The sequence below is a fragment of the Haliotis asinina genome, chromosome 2 (genome assembly GCF_037392515.1).
Source record: "Haliotis asinina isolate JCU_RB_2024 chromosome 2, JCU_Hal_asi_v2, whole genome shotgun sequence".
NCBI classification, from domain to species: domain Eukaryota; kingdom Metazoa; phylum Mollusca; class Gastropoda; order Lepetellida; family Haliotidae; genus Haliotis; species Haliotis asinina.
In genome coordinates, this window is record NC_090281.1 from 31,903,741 (window position 1) to 31,922,008 (window position 18,268).

General features: G+C 38.1%; 1 protein-coding gene across 1 annotated transcript in view; it reads left to right on the forward strand.

Moving 5' to 3' along the window:
* LOC137273593 (dipeptidyl peptidase 2-like) overlaps positions 1-18,268 on the forward strand; it is a 100,131-nt gene that overhangs the window by 68,482 nt on the left and 13,381 nt on the right. The window contains exons 3-4 of the mRNA XM_067806347.1: positions 16,760-16,923; positions 17,275-17,410. Coding sequence (XP_067662448.1) covers positions 16,760-16,923; positions 17,275-17,410 — 300 coding nt within the window. The remainder of the gene's footprint in view (positions 1-16,759; positions 16,924-17,274; positions 17,411-18,268) is intronic.

Consider the following 18,268-nt stretch of genomic DNA (forward strand, 5'->3'; position numbering starts at 1 on the left):
TGGGTTTACGCTGCTTCTAGCAATATTCCAGCAGTTGGCTTCACATATTGTAGAGCCCATTTCTTCAGTGTGATCATCCACTAGGCTACGCCACTGAGTGCCTCACCAGTGTTTGTGTTTTTCTTCAACAAAAATCACCCTGACAGTGAGCAATACCATAGCCTAATGTTTAAGGCATTAGCTCATCACACCCATGCATGAAGCAGTGTCTGGCATCTCCTGCAGTGACATAGCTGGAATATTGCTAAGAGCGGCGTAAAATCATATGCACTTCTTCATCCTAGATTACCTTCATAATTGCCCATTTTGACCCTCAAACTTATTACCAACAACAGTCCCCACAACCAATAATAGCCCAGGGTAAATCTCAGGCCACTTCCCAGTGTGGTCTGAAATTGGTACACAGCATCCCTGTACAGCTATCACAGACTCCCCACAAGTCTGCAGGTGACAGGAGGTGATTGAACAGGCGGGAAGCTGTGTTACAGTCTCAGTAGGGAACAGATTGATATTCCGTTTCTGTCCTGAAGCCTGTTGCTCTACGGTGCTGACTCCAGTTTTCAGGATGTAGCTGGAATTATTCCAGCAGTAAAATACTTGGGTCTATTTTGAGATTTTATCCAGAATGTCCATTAAACTAATTACAGTTGTGAATTGGCATTTCAATTCAGTTTATCAGTTTGTTAAGGGGTGGTCATTGATGTACTCGTAAATTTATCATGTCTTTTTTGGTTTGTTGTTCAAATTCAAACTATATGACAGCAGTCCAAAAATAATTGAACCTGAAAGAGACAGTCTAGTGATCAACAAGAGGAGCATCAATCTTCACAATTTGGACATGATGACATGTGTCAACCACATCACCAAACCTGACCACCCGATCCCGACATGCATGACTGGTTTCCTGAACATCAGTTCAAACCCAGATCTTCATGGGTTCGTCAGGATCTAGGTGGAATTATCCCATCAGTTACTCGTGTCAGATTGTACCCAGAACATTATTTACTGTTAAACTGATTCTGGACAGTTGTGACATGGCATTTCAAGTGTAAGACCCATCGATGTATGCAGGGTGGTCTTTTATGAACCATTATCATGCCTATTTTATCATGTAATGAAGAAATCAGGAAAATCACTTGGTTATAATTCTGGAATCAACACATTCAAGTGATTCATGTTGATTAGAACTGTTTGTCGTGGATATAGAATTTTTCTGAAATTTTCATGTAAGTTTTTCATGTAAGTTATACAATGTACTTCTATAAATCTAGCTCAGAATGAATTCCTGGTATAGAATCAAATGCAACAACAATCCAACATCATACTGAGTTAACAGAATCGGCAAGTTTATCTATGATAAACCTATTGATTTTCTTACTTTTGGTATCAACATTTTATTTTTTTATTCAAGTTATAGAATGGGAAAAGTATGCTCTATGCTCTTAAGGGCATTCTTTAATCTTTAAGATCCTGTTTTGCAAAGTGTTTGTAGAGTTACTGGCTGTCATCTATCATAGGATTATGAATGACGTAGCACTACAAACACTTTGTGGATTTAGCATCTAAATATGTCCAACTTGAGCACTCTCGCAGAAGGATCCGATATAATGATCCATCACCAGATGGAGCTATTTTTACATATATGAAATAACTGACATCTTCAGTTCCGGAATATATATGGATTTTCCTTCTTGAAACTGACTGGGATGTTCATTTCCCAAGGCAATAGCAGAACCCATTTTTTCAGCAGGAAAATGTCATTTCATCAAGGAGGCTTCCTTACCTTCTTAAGCCAGCATACTACATATCTTAGTGAAAGAGTCCATTTCTATGTTGCTTTTAGCAATATTACAGCACAGCAGGATAGACCAGAAATAGTGGCAGGCTTCACACATTGTGCCCATGTATGAATCAGATCCAGGACTTTGGCATGACTAACTCTTGAACAACTATGCTACCCCACTGCACCCTCTGCATGGCTTAGCTAACCTTGCCTGCTAGCTCATGCATGTGTAATGCAATGAGCTGTCTGTGACTCCTAAATATTGTTGGACAACTCACATCTGAATAGGGGCATTATGGTGCCCTAAATTTGCCCTAATGTATCTATTATTTAATGAAAAATATTATCAAATGGCTACTGTCAGAAATGTAAACAAGATCAAATTGTTACAGTCAGAAATGTTAACAGCCGGGAGAAATTGATGGAATGTTGCTTATAGTGATGTAAAAACTCACTCACTCACTCACTCACTCACTCACTCACTCACTCACTCACTCACTCACTCACTCAGAGAGAATTAGTTGGCTGTTTTCAAGACGCCAGGCTTTTTTGCTAAAGTGATAACTCGTCACTCTGAAGACCCAGGTTCAATTCCCTACATTTGTACATTGTGTAATATACGTCTGTGACATGTAAGATTTCAAGTTTTTCAATCCATACAACAACTTTCCTTTCTACCTGCCAGGGAATGTCCTTTGGGCGGTAGGGTAGTCTAGTGTTTAAAGTGTTTGCCCACCAAACTGAAGACCTAGGTTCAATTTCCCACATATTTACAATGTGTGAAACTCATTTCTGGTGTCTCCCACCTATATATTGCTGGAGTATTATCAAAAACAGTGTGGAACTGAAGTCACTCACTCCTTTCCCAAAATCAAATTTTGCATCCTAATTTTTCATGATGCAGTATTAGGAATTTATTCTCCTGCTAGAAAGAAGTCCATCCCCATCAAAAATCGGCTTCGTCATGTCATTGTGGTAAGACAAACTCCCATATGTTTTATTCTGAAACACAAAACATGCTTACAAAACCTACAGGATTACCTCTAGGGGTAACTCTAATCTCACAGATCATTCTGTGGTCAGCCCACAAAGTGTTTATAGCACTATGCCATTCGTGAGCATGATAAACTTCACTATTACAACACAAACTCTTCGTGGATTGGGAACTTGAGTGCTACATTGTTCAAAACAACCTTATCTCTTAAGATCAACCTTATCTCTAAGATTACAACCTTTGACCTTTACTAAGGTTAGCCTCCCGTTGCACGAAACAATCTTAACTAAGGTTAAGCTTAAGTTAAGGTAGATAACTAAGGTTGGTCTGACCCATCCTTAGCGTCTCTAAGGTTGGGAAGGGAATATGGCAACTGCTTTAATTTCATATGAGATTTAGAGAAGTTTGAGGAAGCAGAGAGTGTACAGAGACAGAGGGAGTCAACTGGACATGCTGAATTCACATGGTAACTAGGGACGCTTCCATATCTCCTGTTCTGAAGAGTTCAGCCTCAGCTAAGGCTAAGGTTGGAGTACAAGTTAAGGTTGCACTAAGGTTGTGCAAGAAGCATATCTTTTACTTAAGGTGGTCGTAACTCTAACCTTAGTGTTAAAAGGTTGATCTTAGCTAAGGTTGTTTTGAAGAACGGAACACAGGTGCACCAAGCATGCACCACCTATAAAACTGATGCTATTGATTTCCACAGAAACTGCATTCACCAACATGCACTGGGTTGTAATTATACATAGAAGTAAAATCATTTGTCTGTGAGCTGGAAGATGAGTGATGCCTTGGTGTCACGGCAAGCCATGTTTTTGTCCTCATCACTTCAGACTTTGGGGTTTTTTTCCTCATTTTCACTTGCATTGTCATGCTGGATGAGGAGATTACAGTGACAGTGTTTCAGGCATTCGCAAAACAGATGTCACACTGGTAACTAAGGTTTTGTTGAAATAAATAAGAAAACACTGTTTGCTTAAAAAATGAACACTATTAAGCTTTGTAATTTCTTGAATTTTGATTTGATCATAAGTTATTTTTGACAAGTGCAGGTTTGTACAAAATTCAAAGCCATCAACTGTTCTACTACCATAATGAACTGTTCTGCTACTGCTCTGCTACCAATCAACTGTTCTGCTACTAATCAACTGTTCTGTTACTGTTCTGCCTCCAATCAACTGTTCTACTACCATTCAACTTTTCTGCTACCAATCAACTGTTCTGCTACTAATCAACTGCTCTACCATTGACAAATCCAATCAGCCTACACTGTTCACCTACAGACACTATTTTGTCAGCCACTGCCCTAATGAAAACACAGTATGATATCATCCCGTATCATCCATCAAGGTAAACATGAACAGTGTCATTATTTTTATATCGTGGGGCGGTGTGGTTACCTTGTCGTTCAAGCGTTCATCTGTCATGCCAAAGAGTTTGGTTTGATTCCCCACAATATGTGAAGCTTTATTTCTTGTGTCCTCTGCCGTGACATTGCTGGAATATTGCTAAAAGCAGTGTAAAAACATACTGATTCACTTGCTCATACATGTCATATATGTGCCCATGTGCACCTATCACTTTTGCCAAATATAACCATAATGTTTCTGTATCTCATCATTTGTGACGTCATTAAACAATTTAACATGACGTCTGATTGAACAGAACAGTCACACTTGCTTACCTGGTGTTTTACTGCACCAATGAGCATGAATAAAATGGATGATTAAGAAATTATTACACTCGCAAGTGTGCCACATGACTTTACAAAACTTGTTCAGCACTGTGTTACACTTGTCTCACAGAAGTGGTATGACTCACTTGCATATGTTATGATCTCTATTAATTACATGGTGATATCTGAACAACAGTGAAGTTTCTCTGTGGAATTAGTATTTCAGATGCTTGAATTCATTATCACTCTTGAAATATCAATACGCACCAAACTACCAGACAGTATGATGAGATTATGTCTTATCACGTTCTCTGTTGAAACTAAGATTAATAGATTATCTGTCCCCAGTAATCAATGTTCTAAGTCAGCAAAGGCTCAAATTTACCTACATGGACAGCTAATCCAAAATTCCTCGCCTCTCACTAGACTTCACTACCAGTACATTTCTGAGTTCAAATGAAACAGAAAATGATAGTCTTTACTTTCGCCGGATTAGACTAGAGACTAGAGACTCTGAAAATATGTACTTTTGAGAGAAACCAAAACTGCTACTTAAACTGAAAAGGAACCCCAATGACACTGTGAAGATCCATTAGAGAGAATTTGGTGTTCAGCAACCCTGGATGATGCTTGTCAAAAGAGGCTGCTAATGAGGTTAGGTGGTCAGGCTTAATGACTTGGTTCACACATGTCATCATATCCCAATTATGTAGAACGTTAATTGATCACTGAATTATTTGCAGACTGCCAGAAGCAGAATAATACTGTGTGCAGTGTTGAACTAAACAAACATAACTTCTTGGTGTCAAAGTCGGTTAAGAACCTAAAGAATGGGTGTCGCTGCTTGAACCTAATATAAGTGATTAAGGCGTTTGCACATCGCTGAAGGTCCAGGGTGAAGTTCCCACATTGTAAGTACAATGTTGTGAAGCCCATTTCCCGTGTCCCCCATCATGATATTGCTGGAATATTGCTAAAAGTGGCATTAAACTAAACTCCCCACTCATTTAGGGCAATAGAATCACCATACAAGCTTGGCAAAAGGGAAAGGGAAAGCGATATGGTTCTGAAAGCCAATGGACCTGCTGCATGTGTTGGATACACATGCTACATATGTATTATATTACTGTGTGGTTCTGCCAGCATATATATAGCTCTCAGCATAAGGTATTCATTGGCTGTGTCTGGCACAGATGATCGTGAAAGGTTGAAGTTGTTGGGACTCAGATCTGACATAAAAATGTGTTTTGAAAACATTTACCTTGTTTACAGCAAGACGTCTAGGCAAATGTGTTTCAGGTATGATGGATGTCAGTGTGGTAGCCAGTCAAGGGATTTTGTGAATCCCTTGAAATTTCCTTGAACAGTCCATGAAAATGTTATGAAAAATTGTTCTTGAGCTGTTCTTGAAGTGCTCTTGAACAAGGTCATGCTTTGTAGATGTTTAATGAACAAATGACAGTCATGGACAGTTCATGATTTGAAGAAGTTACTTGCATCAAGATTTGAAGTATAATGTTTCTTTTTGTAGTGATGTTTCAAACCTGATACTTCATCATGAGTTGAAACCAACGGCACCTAGTATTAATCTTAACCACTTTCTGACTGTGTGGACAAATATACATCCTACCAGTCCCGTAAAGATACAGGCTAGAATTGATTTTCAGAAACCCATGCATGTTGTGAGAGGTGATTAATGGGATCAGGTGGTCAAGCTGATTTGGTTGATACATGCCATGGTATCCCAATTCTGTATATTGTTACGGTTAATAATTTGCCGTGGCAAAAGGTATTAGAAATCCCATCTGAACCAGCAAAATATAACACAGACAGGTCTAAAATATCCAATAGAATGTACTGAGCTGACAATAGCAAGATACAAAGATTCATAATAGAAGTATCATGTACAATGCAACTGAGTCAAATCTACAGTAATGGGTCACAAATATAATATCAACTCACAAAAGTCTTGGTTTGAGAGTGAGAAACAGTCATACTGAATGTAACGCAGTGGTCATGTAAGTCAAGCATTGACAAAGGCAGGCATGTTGTTGACAATCAGACGACAAGGTAGACAGATGTAGGTGAACTCAAGTAAATCTAAGTGTGTCCGTGTCCAACACAATAACCAGCCTTTATTGTTTTGTATATTGATGGTCATGCGGTTGATCAATGGATTGTCTGGTCCAGACTGGATTATTTACAGATTGCTGCTATAATCATTATGACTGGAGTGTCAGTGTGTTTAGTTTTATGCCGCAGTCAGGAATATTCCAGCTATATGGCGGCGGTCTGTAAAAAATTGAGTCTGGGCCAGACAATCAAGTGATCAACAACATGACCATTGATCTTCGCAATTGGGAACCAATAATATGTGTCAACCAAGTCAGCAAGCCTGACCACCCGATCCCGTTAGTCGCCTCTTACGACAAGCACAGTCGCCTTTTATGGCAAGCATGGGGTGCTGAAGGCCTATTCTACCTCGGACCTTCAAGGGTTATTATGACTGGAATATTGCTGAGTGTGGCATTGAACAACAAACCAAACCTGAATAATATATATTTAATCACTACTCAAGAAAGCCTTCTTACTATTTATGAATTCATGGCTAGTTTATGAACGATTGCTCGAAAAATCACATTTGATCAATCATAATTTAATAAATTGTCACTTACTCTCTGTTGGATTATTCTGTATTATTTACTTGAGAATGGTTTTGCAAACAGAAATACATAATTTTTTACAGAAGTCTATCTCCTTTTATGTAACATTATATTTCCTATTTATTATGTATTTTTATATTTAACTCCCTTTGAATCAGTGAAAAGAAAACATAATCATTTGAACTTTGATGTAAGTCTGTCTCTATTTCTCTGTATTTTTTTTTAGTAGTTTTTTGCTTTTATTATAATTAGACTGATTACTGACAAGATGCGTTGATGCAGCTGCTGCATTGCACCAACTCTTAATGTTGAACTGAAGGTGAGCATCAGCAAAAGATATACCTGATCCACCAGACTGAAACAGAAGAGTGCTTAATTATTGAAGTAAATCATTCTCTTGGGAGACTGTGTCACATTACTGTTGTCAGACTCTGGACAGAAATGGCGTTGTTTGTGGCATTTGTTGTGTATCATGACAAACAGTGATGTAATGCAGTAGGACAGCATGCTCACCATGAATTATGCATAGAAACACGAGAAAAGAAAATACATTGTGTCAGCCTTTGATCCCCAGGGTAATTATCAGAAAGCGTGTGAAAACCTTTTACTGTTTATGTTGTAAGTAGAGCCAGGCTTTGTGAACACATTGTTTGTCATGTCCTAGGTTCATATCATTTTATTGAATAATGTTATTTAACAAATAGTTAGGAGTCCACATCACACTTCTTGCATCGGCCATTGTTGTTTCTTAATTAAGGACTAGCACTTGGATGGGTGGGTGGGTGAGTGAGTGAGTGAGTGAGTGGGTGGGTTGATAGGTGCTTAAGTGAGTGGGTTGGGGGTGGGTGAATGAGTGAGTGAGTGGGTAGGTGGGTGGTTGAATGAGTGAGTGAGTGGATGGATGAGTGAGTGAGCCAGTCACTGTGTGGATATATGCTTGAGTGAGTGAGTGGTAGGGTGGGTGGGTGTGTGGCTGCGTGAGTGAGTGAGTGAAGGAGTGAGCAAGCCATATTCCAACATTATTCACGGCTGGGGACGCCAGAAATGTCGGAGCTTCACATGTTATACTTATGTGGGGAATCGAACCCTTTGGCATGATGAGTGAACACTTTAACCACTAGGCCTAATATATGAAGAAGTCTGAACATTGCTTGGCACTCAGACAACAAAACTGCTATATGGATTGAAAAAACATTAAAGTCTTACATGTCATACAACAAAATACAAATCTGACGATTAAATTTTCACAGAAGACACATGCTTGAGTAATGAGATGTAGGTGACTTTTTATTCTCAGCAAGTTTTGTTCATAGACTAATGCTTTGTCTCTGAATATGTATATTTTCAATAGAAAGAAATCAAATTTTCTGTTTAAAGTTTGAGAAGGAGCCTGAGGAAAGCTAGAGTTGCTTCTTTAGAGCAACAGGGAAGGGAGGGCTTGGCAGTAGGGAAAACAATCTTGTATTTTCCTTTTCCTAAATTTTAGCAGACGATTTCAAAACACTGGTTTTCAAGAAATGCAATTTCCAAACACTTAATTTGAAAACACATAATTTCTAAATGTCACATTCAAGATATGTTATTTACTCATTAAGGCATAACCCCCCCAAAAAGCAACTTATAACTGAAGTTTCAATACACATCACATCAATAAATACAATTTCAGAATACATTATGTCAAGACATGGTATATCATGGTAGTTTTAAGCCAGCAGATACCAAATCTCAGGACATTCCATGTAAAAATCCACGTTGTCAGTACCATTAATATATAACTAGGAAACGCGACTCGCAAACATTCTATTTTTAGACCATGACTTGATTGATGTTTGGCACATTGGCACTATTCATGATGCAACATTTATAAATGCCCCACATACAAATGTCAGTATGCAAGCTAAACCCTGCTAGATGGATATGAGGCCCATGTATGTGAGTCGAAATCAGACCCAAGAATTTTTTCTCCTCCCTGAAGCTGGCGAGCTTCAGCATCACCATATGTTTGTGTGTGTTTACAACCTCATTCCCCAAGAAGTTCAGAGAAATACCTGATGCCTTACACACCTGATTCCGACAGCCGCCATTTCTGTGTCATTTCTACCAATCTAGACTTGCCCATGTCTATACTGTGTTGTTCAACCTACAATACTAACAGCTACCATCTCCCTGTGTTATTTCTATCAGTCTAGACTTGCCCATGTCTCTACTGTGTTTTTTTTAACCTGCAATACTGACAGCCACCATCTCTCTGTCATTTCTCTCAGTCTAGACTTGCCTATGTCTACTGTGTCGTTTGGTCTACAGTACTGGCTAGCAAACACTTTTTGCCATATTTTAGCAGTATTTACAAAATTACTTCAGTGTTTGTTAAATTAGTGAAACAGAATTAATAATGATACTTAATTAGATATTCACTGATGTGTCCAGCCTGTTCACTGCCACCAATCATGTTTTGTATGACGCGGTGGAAGGAAATCATGACAGTATAAATACATGTTTCCTCACAACCAGTTGTAACAGTTATCACCATTCCTAATTACTCGTGCCATTCATGAAATAATACATATATTTATATCATGCAGTAACCTCAAATAATGTATTGGGTGACTATTTGAGTGTTTATTTTACAGTAGGCTGATAGGGAATGAAACAATTACTTACTTATGACCTTGAACTTGCTATTATACTTTTTAAAAAAAGTATGGGAACATGAATCTGAACTTTTGGTTTTGAAAAGTAGTGTAAAGGTTGAGCAACGTTTCAAGTACAGACATCTTATTAAGGCACCATCTATTATCTCTATTACCATCCCAAAACAGAACACATGATATGCACGTGCACAATGCAGTAGCATCATACAAGTGCATGGGGTCCAATACTTGATTTTGACGATTTTTCAAGAAGGTCGAGAAATCGCTTAGAACATTAATTTTGACACACATCTTGCATCATACATTTGTTAGTCTTTGTTTCTGGTCATTTGTTTTAAAGCGAAAATTGTACACATGCAAATTACATGCCATACACCAGTCATCTTTCAAAAGCGACTGCATACCAAATAGCTTAGTATAATGGCTGTAAGTAAGTGCAAATGGTGATGCACTCTCAAAACATTCAATGTTATTATATCAGCATTTATTGAATCTGATAAATCTCCTAAATGTTTTTTAATCGTAAATCAACAATCTGAAGTTCCCCTACTTTTTTGGAAGAGTATATATAGGTCATTCCCCTGACTAAGTTTTTATAGGGTTCATAGCTTTATTTTCAATTTTTCTCTTATGTTACTTACAGTGAAGAATTTTCTTTTGCTGTCCTTTATTGTTGTCAAATACCGGGCAAAAATACTGGAATTGTAACTGACTGTAACTGCTCATGCGTGATACTGATGTATTGGCTATAACTGTTATCTGGCAATAGCTGTTCGCTAGCCAGTAGACTTGCCCAGTGTGTTCTAGCATGTTCCTTTACCTCCAGTACTGACTCTCACCATTTCTCCATGTTAATTCTACCATTCTAGACTTGCCCATATCTCTGTGTCAGTTGTAGAAATATAGACATGATCATGCCTTTATAGAATTGTTAAATGTTATATATGCACAGGTAGTGTCTTTGTTTGTTATTTCTGTCATACTGGACATTCATTACAATGCCGGGGTGATAAGGTTTCATAGTGGTTCAAGCAAAGATTTTGACAGATGCAGCTTCATACCCCGATTTCTCAAAACAAACCTAAGTCTGAGTTTTGACTTAAGTTCAAGTTTTTGCTCAAATTTGAGAAAATGTAGGAACATGCATAATTTTATTTCTAGAATGAATAGAAATCAGAATCAAACTCAAACTCAGTAGGCAATCTGAGTTTGGTGGACAGATTTCTTTAGTTGTTCAGACTAAAATTCAGCTGTTTCAAATTGTCAAACTCAGTTTGAGATTTCAGTGAAAACCTCCATTTGTTTCAAGATATCGGTGTCAGAAAATTGTTAACAGTTGGGATATGGAACAATGTGACCATTGGAGAATCCAAGCTAGAACTGGCTGTCCATGTTCAGTTTCATCATGGGTGGTAGGGTAGCCTAGTGGTTAAGTGCTCACTTCTTACACTGAAGACCTGGGTTTGATTTCCCACATGGGTATGATGTGTGAAGCCCATTTCTGGTGTCTCCTGTCATGATATTGCTGGAATATTGCTAAAACCTGCATAAAACAATACTCACCCACCTTCGTACCATGCTTGTTATAAGAGGCAACAAATGGGATCTGATGGGGGATGACTTTGTTAATGTATGTCAATGTATCGAAGCTGTGTAGATCAATATCCATGATGTTGATCAATGAATTGTCTGGTCTGGACTCTGGTTTTACAAAATACTTTATAAAACTGTAATATAACTGAATGCAACGTTTATTTTGAAATGAAACAAACAAAATATGAATGTGAAAATGATTGAGTAGCAGAAGTTTTTTTCAGTCTGGTTGGAAGCTTTCTCCAGATTCCAGCAAGCCAATAATAGGACCATGTGGTACCTATTGCAGCAAGTACCTGAACACAGACATACTTTAATGCATGCTTGGAAGAGTGCAGCTCATTTGGCTTGATGAATAAACCATGCTGGCTTAACAAGTTCTTAATGACTTTATTTGCATGGCTAAGTAACCACTGTCAAACAGATGAAGATTAGTGAGGGAAGTGTGCAGAGTGTTTATGATCCAGGGTGCCATTGTACCAAGCAATGTAACCCTTCAAAACCTTGATCCACTGCCTCGTAGCTTTCAAACTTGACTATTGAAACTCACAATTATCTGTGTAGACACACACCAAGGGTATGGACACACCAAGGATATGTAGACAAACCATGGATATGTAGACATACCAAGGGTATGAACACAGAAGGATACAGACAAACCAAGGATGCAGGCACACGAAGTATACAGACATACCAAACATACAGACATATAAAGAGTATAGACACATGATGGGTATAGACACATATGTCCAAATTTCCTAAGTAACCTGTGTACCTGACCATACCCGACCCAGGTACCCGTTTTATCACTGATTGCGAGTTATCCACCTTCAATAAACCAGATGCTTTTATTGGTTACACCTGCTTGGGATGTCAGTCTAGACTTGAGGAGGTCACATTGGAATGGGGGATGTATTTTGGACTGTGAATTAGTCTTTTTGCAGAGCAGAACTTTAAAACCGTTCAATGTTTCTACACCAAACTTGACACTTAGATATGTCTGGTGCCTTTGGTTAGTGAGTTTTGAATTTTGAACAAAATATTTTTTTGCATTTCCATGAAAACACGTTTTACTTTGAGCAGAACTTTTAAACATTTCAGTACTGTCCTTTGTAGGTATTCATGAATCTAATGATATAAGCCATTAGTTTTACTCTTTCCTGTATCAACACTACTGATGTACATCAAAACATGGGAGCGCTCATGCAGTCTCTTGTTATTACAGACATGCGAGTGAGTGAGTGAGTGAGTTTTACGTCACACTCAGGAATCTTCCAGCTATATGGCGGCAGTCTGTAAATAATCGAGCCTGCTACTTTCTAGAGCAGAACTTTAAACATTTCAGTACTGTCCTTTGTAGGTATTCATGAATCTAATGATATAAGCCATTAGTTTTACTCTTTCCTGTATCAACACTACTGATGTACATCAAAACATGGGAGCACTCATGCAGTCTCTTGTAATTACAAATATGTGAGTGAGTGAGTGAGTTTTACGTCACACTCAGGAATCTTCCAGCTATATGGCAGCGGTCTGTAAGTAATCGAGTCTGGACCAGACAATCAAGTGATCAACAACATGAGCATCAATCTGTGCAATTGGGAACCGATGACATGTGTCAACCAAGTCACCAAGCCTGACCACCCGATGCCATAAGTTGCCTCTTACAACAAGCATAGTCACCTTTTATGGCAAGCATGGGTTGCTCAAGGCCTATTCTACCTCGGGACCTTCACGGGTTAAACATGCTAGTATAGGAATAGTTTACATATGCATGGTTCCGATAGATCAATGGGAAGAACAATATAATGTCTGACATTATCATTAGTAGTTGACATATTCATGAAGAGGGAATACTGATGCCTAATGTCCTCCTTTTGTTAATGTTTCAACTTGGTTTAGTTTCGTTTCCAATCCAGTTATGTAAACTGAATAATTCTCTTTTATGTGGCGTGTTGAACCTGATAGCTGAATAATATTGAATGAGGTATGTGAACACTGGGCGGTTCTTGAAGACTGTTCAGACTTAAATTATTTAAGGCAGATGTCTGTGATGTCTTTAAGCTGTAAACAATTAACTACTTGCAATCTGTATAAGTTGATGTGTTGTGAGTTTTCAGCATCCACAATCTCAAGCATAAGACAACAGTCTTGTTGTAAACAAAGTTACGACATTTAGTAATCCATTTATTAGTCACATGAACAGCGCGAGTCTGGATATTGATAAGGGTACCCGGGTCCAACCCATTACCCTCGTATCCCAGGTATCCAGGTTTACCCGTCCCAGCCCTATCCTGCACGCTACAGCAGTCTTCAAGAATCATCTTGATTCCAGGAAAATAGAATTCCAAAGTTAAGGAAAGGGCATTTTATAGACTTTTGTTCCATGACAGTACTTTTTCACATCTCTCAAGACACAAGCTGTTTGGAGACTTATCTAATTATTTTCTTCTAAAGTTTGCCAGGGGAATACGGAAAAACTTATGTGATCCCAAGTGTTGTATAACTTATTTATCTATACATTGCTTTGAGCACTGGACTGAAATAACGCCATCAACCACAGCACATTGGTTGCCTAGAGATGTATAAACAATATAATTTCCTCTAAACTTCTTTGGAAATGGTGCAAGAGCTTGCCTAATGTTTTATCATATAACTAGTTTATCCACTGTATGAGCATGAAACAAAATTCTTCAAAAATGTTTAAGAGTGAAGGCTTTAGGATAAATGGGATTGTATTTTAAAAACCTTCCTTGTAATTTCATTTTGCTGTAAAATATCCCTTTACATTGTACCCTTGAGATGGAAAACTTCCCTATCCATGAATATTTGATGGCCCCTCTGAGATCTGAATGTGATATGGTTATCAGGGAATATACCCACGGCGGCGCCAGGAAGCCGTGTTCCACCAGAGCATGTAAACCTTTTTATTTGACTCAATGGTAAACAACAAGCAGGTGGTCTTGAAGGTTATCTGGTGTTATCTGTCTTATCCATTGGTTTTTCTAATCAGTCCATGGTTTTATTATTCATCCCATGATACAACAAATCATCCGATGGCATTATTATTTACCTCCTGATTTTACTAATCATCCCCAAGTTTCATTTATCATCCCATGGTTTTAGTATTCATCTCATGATTTTACTAATCATCCACTGGTTTTATTTATCATCCCATGGTTTCATTATTCATCCCATGGTTTTGCTGTTCATCCTGTGTTTTTACTATTCATCCTGTGGTTTTATTGTTTTTTATCCTGTGATATACTATTTATACTGTGGTTTGACTATTCAAGTCTTGGTTTATCTTACTAGTTATCTCATGTTTTACTAAGCTTCATCCCATTTTTTACTGATCATCCCATGGTTTTACTAATCATCATATGGTTTTAAGTGTAATTCCATGATATTGCCAGTTTCTCCATGGTTTTGCTACCTCTCCTGTGAATTTTCTGTGTGAACAATGTCTTAGCTTAATGGTAATGCCAAAGTTAATCAGATGGTTTCAGAATACCATACCAGATTTGCATACTAACTACGTTGGTTTACCACATCCTCATGGTTTTACTAAGTACTTATGGAGTTTTAGTGGTTTTACAATAGTTGCTTCAACTGTGAACGGCAGTGTGTAGTTAGTGCTTAAACAAAATTAGAGTTTAGGTTAAGGTATATAAGAAAACAGTTTAGGATAACGCTACTTTATTAACAATATTTCTTATAAGAGGGTAAGATTCTTTATGGATAACAACTTCTTCATTACATATGATGCGACGTTTCGGTATGGATCCTTATACCGTTGTCTTGCTTGACATCATATGTAATAAAGAAGCTGTTATCCATAAAGAATCTTACCCTCTTATCACTTACCAGCTTCTAATAATGCCAATCAAACAAATCAAATTTTTTATAGCAACACTATTTCCATAAGAATAGTGTTTAGGTTATCATTACTTTAACCGCAATTGTGCTTAGGTTAACAATACTTTAATGAGAATAGTTGTCAGGTTAACAATACTTTAATTAGAATAGTTGTCAGGTTAACAATACTTTAATGAGAATAGTTGGCAGGTTAACAATACTTTAATGAGAACAGTTGTCAGGTTAACAATACTTTAATGAGAATAGTTGTCAGGTTAACAATACTTTAATGAGAACAGTTGTCAGGTTAACAATACTTTAATGAGAACAGTTGTCAGGTTAACAATACTTTTACAAAAATTGTGTTTCAGTCAACTGCGAGTTAACAGTCCTTTAAAAAAATATTGTGTTTAAGTTACTATCCTGTAAATACTTGCACTTCTGTGAGATGTTATGATGTTCAGAGTCTCTGTCTTGATGAATGTGCTGACAATTTATCTTCAGCATCAATAGCCCATGATTACCAAACACGATATAGAATCTGTGATGTTTGACATTACCATTCCACAAATAAGGAATTCTTGTCTTGAGCATCAGTCATCTTATGCTGGCGCCATTATCTCCTGTGTCTGACTTTGAACATGTGTTTGAAGCAATATTTCATTTTGTTTTACAATTGTCAGTCTTAAGGAACTTATTTACTGTCTGGCAGGAGTTTTTGAAGCACTTGCTTTGGTAAGCATCAGGTTTGGTATTCCAGGAATGTAAATTAATATGTTGGGGAAAGGTTGTTGTTCTCCAAGGTGAACACATGCGCTGACTAAATACTAAGGTGTGTGAAATTTTGCTCTGCTACTTGTCGAGATTTTGTTCCAGAGTACTAAAGATATTTCCTTATGACTTGCTTAACATATTACATTTTAAGAATTTTCAGCTACCCAGTTCGCCTGCTTCCTTGTGTCAGTTATGGACGATGGATTTCCTTTGTGTTATTTCGGCTTTCACATTTGAAATCAGACCATTGAGAGAACTGGAAAAAAGGTCTTTTTGATCAAATGTTGCTACAAAATATATAGGAAATATATGTGCTGCTTTTCAAAGAGATGGCGTAGGGTTAGCCGAGTTGCTGAAGTGTTGCTTTATTATGCTGAGGATCTGGGTTTGATTCCGCACATGGGTACAATGTGTGAAGACCATATCCATTGTCCCCGGCACTAATATCAATGAATCAATCAACCAATCAATCAATTGATCGATCGATCAACCGACAGACTGACCAATCCATCCATCCATCCATCCATCCATCCATCCATCCATCCATCCATCCATCCATCCATCCACCCACCTGAAAGAGCAGGTTAATGTTAGTTGTTCTATTCTTGTTCACATCTTGCCGAAAGATACAAGATGATACTTGTTATCATGCTTACTAAATGAGGGTATATATCTTAACTGCATTTGACTTTAAGTCTTTAAAAAACTGAAATAAAATTTAGTAGTTATTTATTTATGTAATAATTTGTTTTATCTCTCAATCAACAGAGGTTCTATGGCAAGTCTCTCCCGTTTGGCGATGACAGTTTCAAGTCCCCTGAGATCGGGCTCCTGACGATGGAACAAGCACTGGCTGACTATGCTGTTTTCCTCACAGACCTGAAGAAACAGCTAAGCGCCACAAACTGTCGGGTCATCTCCTTTGGAGGAAGGTAGGGAACAATGCTTGAAAACGTCAACTTCAAAACCTTCCTATAGAGAGCCCTTCTAAAACAGAACAGACAAAGAATTCAGTTCAGAGAAGCCCTGGAAATTGAACTTTATCTTGTAACTTTTTGTCATATAACTTTATCAGACGATTAAATAGATTTTATATTTTTATGCTAATTTTAATTTAGAGATCAATGGTTTTGACTTTAACTTTTCATTATGTTTTGGACCTTCCTGAAACAAAACCACATTGAAGCAATGTTGAGACCAAACAGATGAAGTATGTTACTGCAGAACTCTGTTTCATACTGACTATCTGAATGAGGTGATACATCGTGGGATTCTCATTGTAGTTATGGGGGGATGCTAACAGCCTATATGAGGTTCAAGTATCCAAACATCGTCGATGGCGGCATTGCAGCCAGTGCTCCGATCTACATGCTGGACCCTTCCCATCCAAGAGATTTCTTCTTCCCGATTGTTTCAAATGTATGTACAACTTTTGTCAGACACATTTGTCTGTGTCAAGGTCACATAACCACAACTGTCCAGGTAACACAATGTAACATCAGGTAACATCAGGTAACACCAGATAACATCAGGTAACACCAGGTACCATCAGGTAACATCAGGTAACATCAGGTAACATCAGGTAACACCAGGTACCATCAGGTAACACAATGTAACATCAGGTAACACCAGGTACCATCAGGTAACATCAGGTAACACAAGGTACCATCAGGTAACACAATGTAACATCAGGTAGCACCAGGTACCATCAGGTAACATCAGGTAACACAAGGTACCATCAGGTAACATCAGGTAACACCAGGTACCATCAGGTACCATCAGGTAACACAATGTAACATCAGGTAACACCAGGTACCATCAGGTAACACAAGGTACCATCAGGTAACATCAGGTAACACCAGGTACCATCAGGTAACACAATGTAACATCAGGTAACACCAGGTACCATCAGGTAACATCAGGTAACACAAGGTACCATCAGGTACCATCAGGTAACACAATGTAACATCAGGTAACACCAGGTACCATCAGGTAACATCAGGTAACATCAGGTAACACCAGGTACCATCAGGTAACACAATGTAACATCAGGTAACATCAGGTAACATACAGGTACCATCAGGTAACACCAGGTAACATCAGGTAACATCAGGTAACACCAGGCAACACCAGACGATGCCAGGTAATATCAGGTAACACCAAGTACACTGACTGGTGACTGGAAAATGTCCGTCTGACATTCTAGTTGGGAGGATAGGATTATCTACGCATAATTCTATCAGAAAATACTGAATATTCTAAATGTCTTTAAAATGT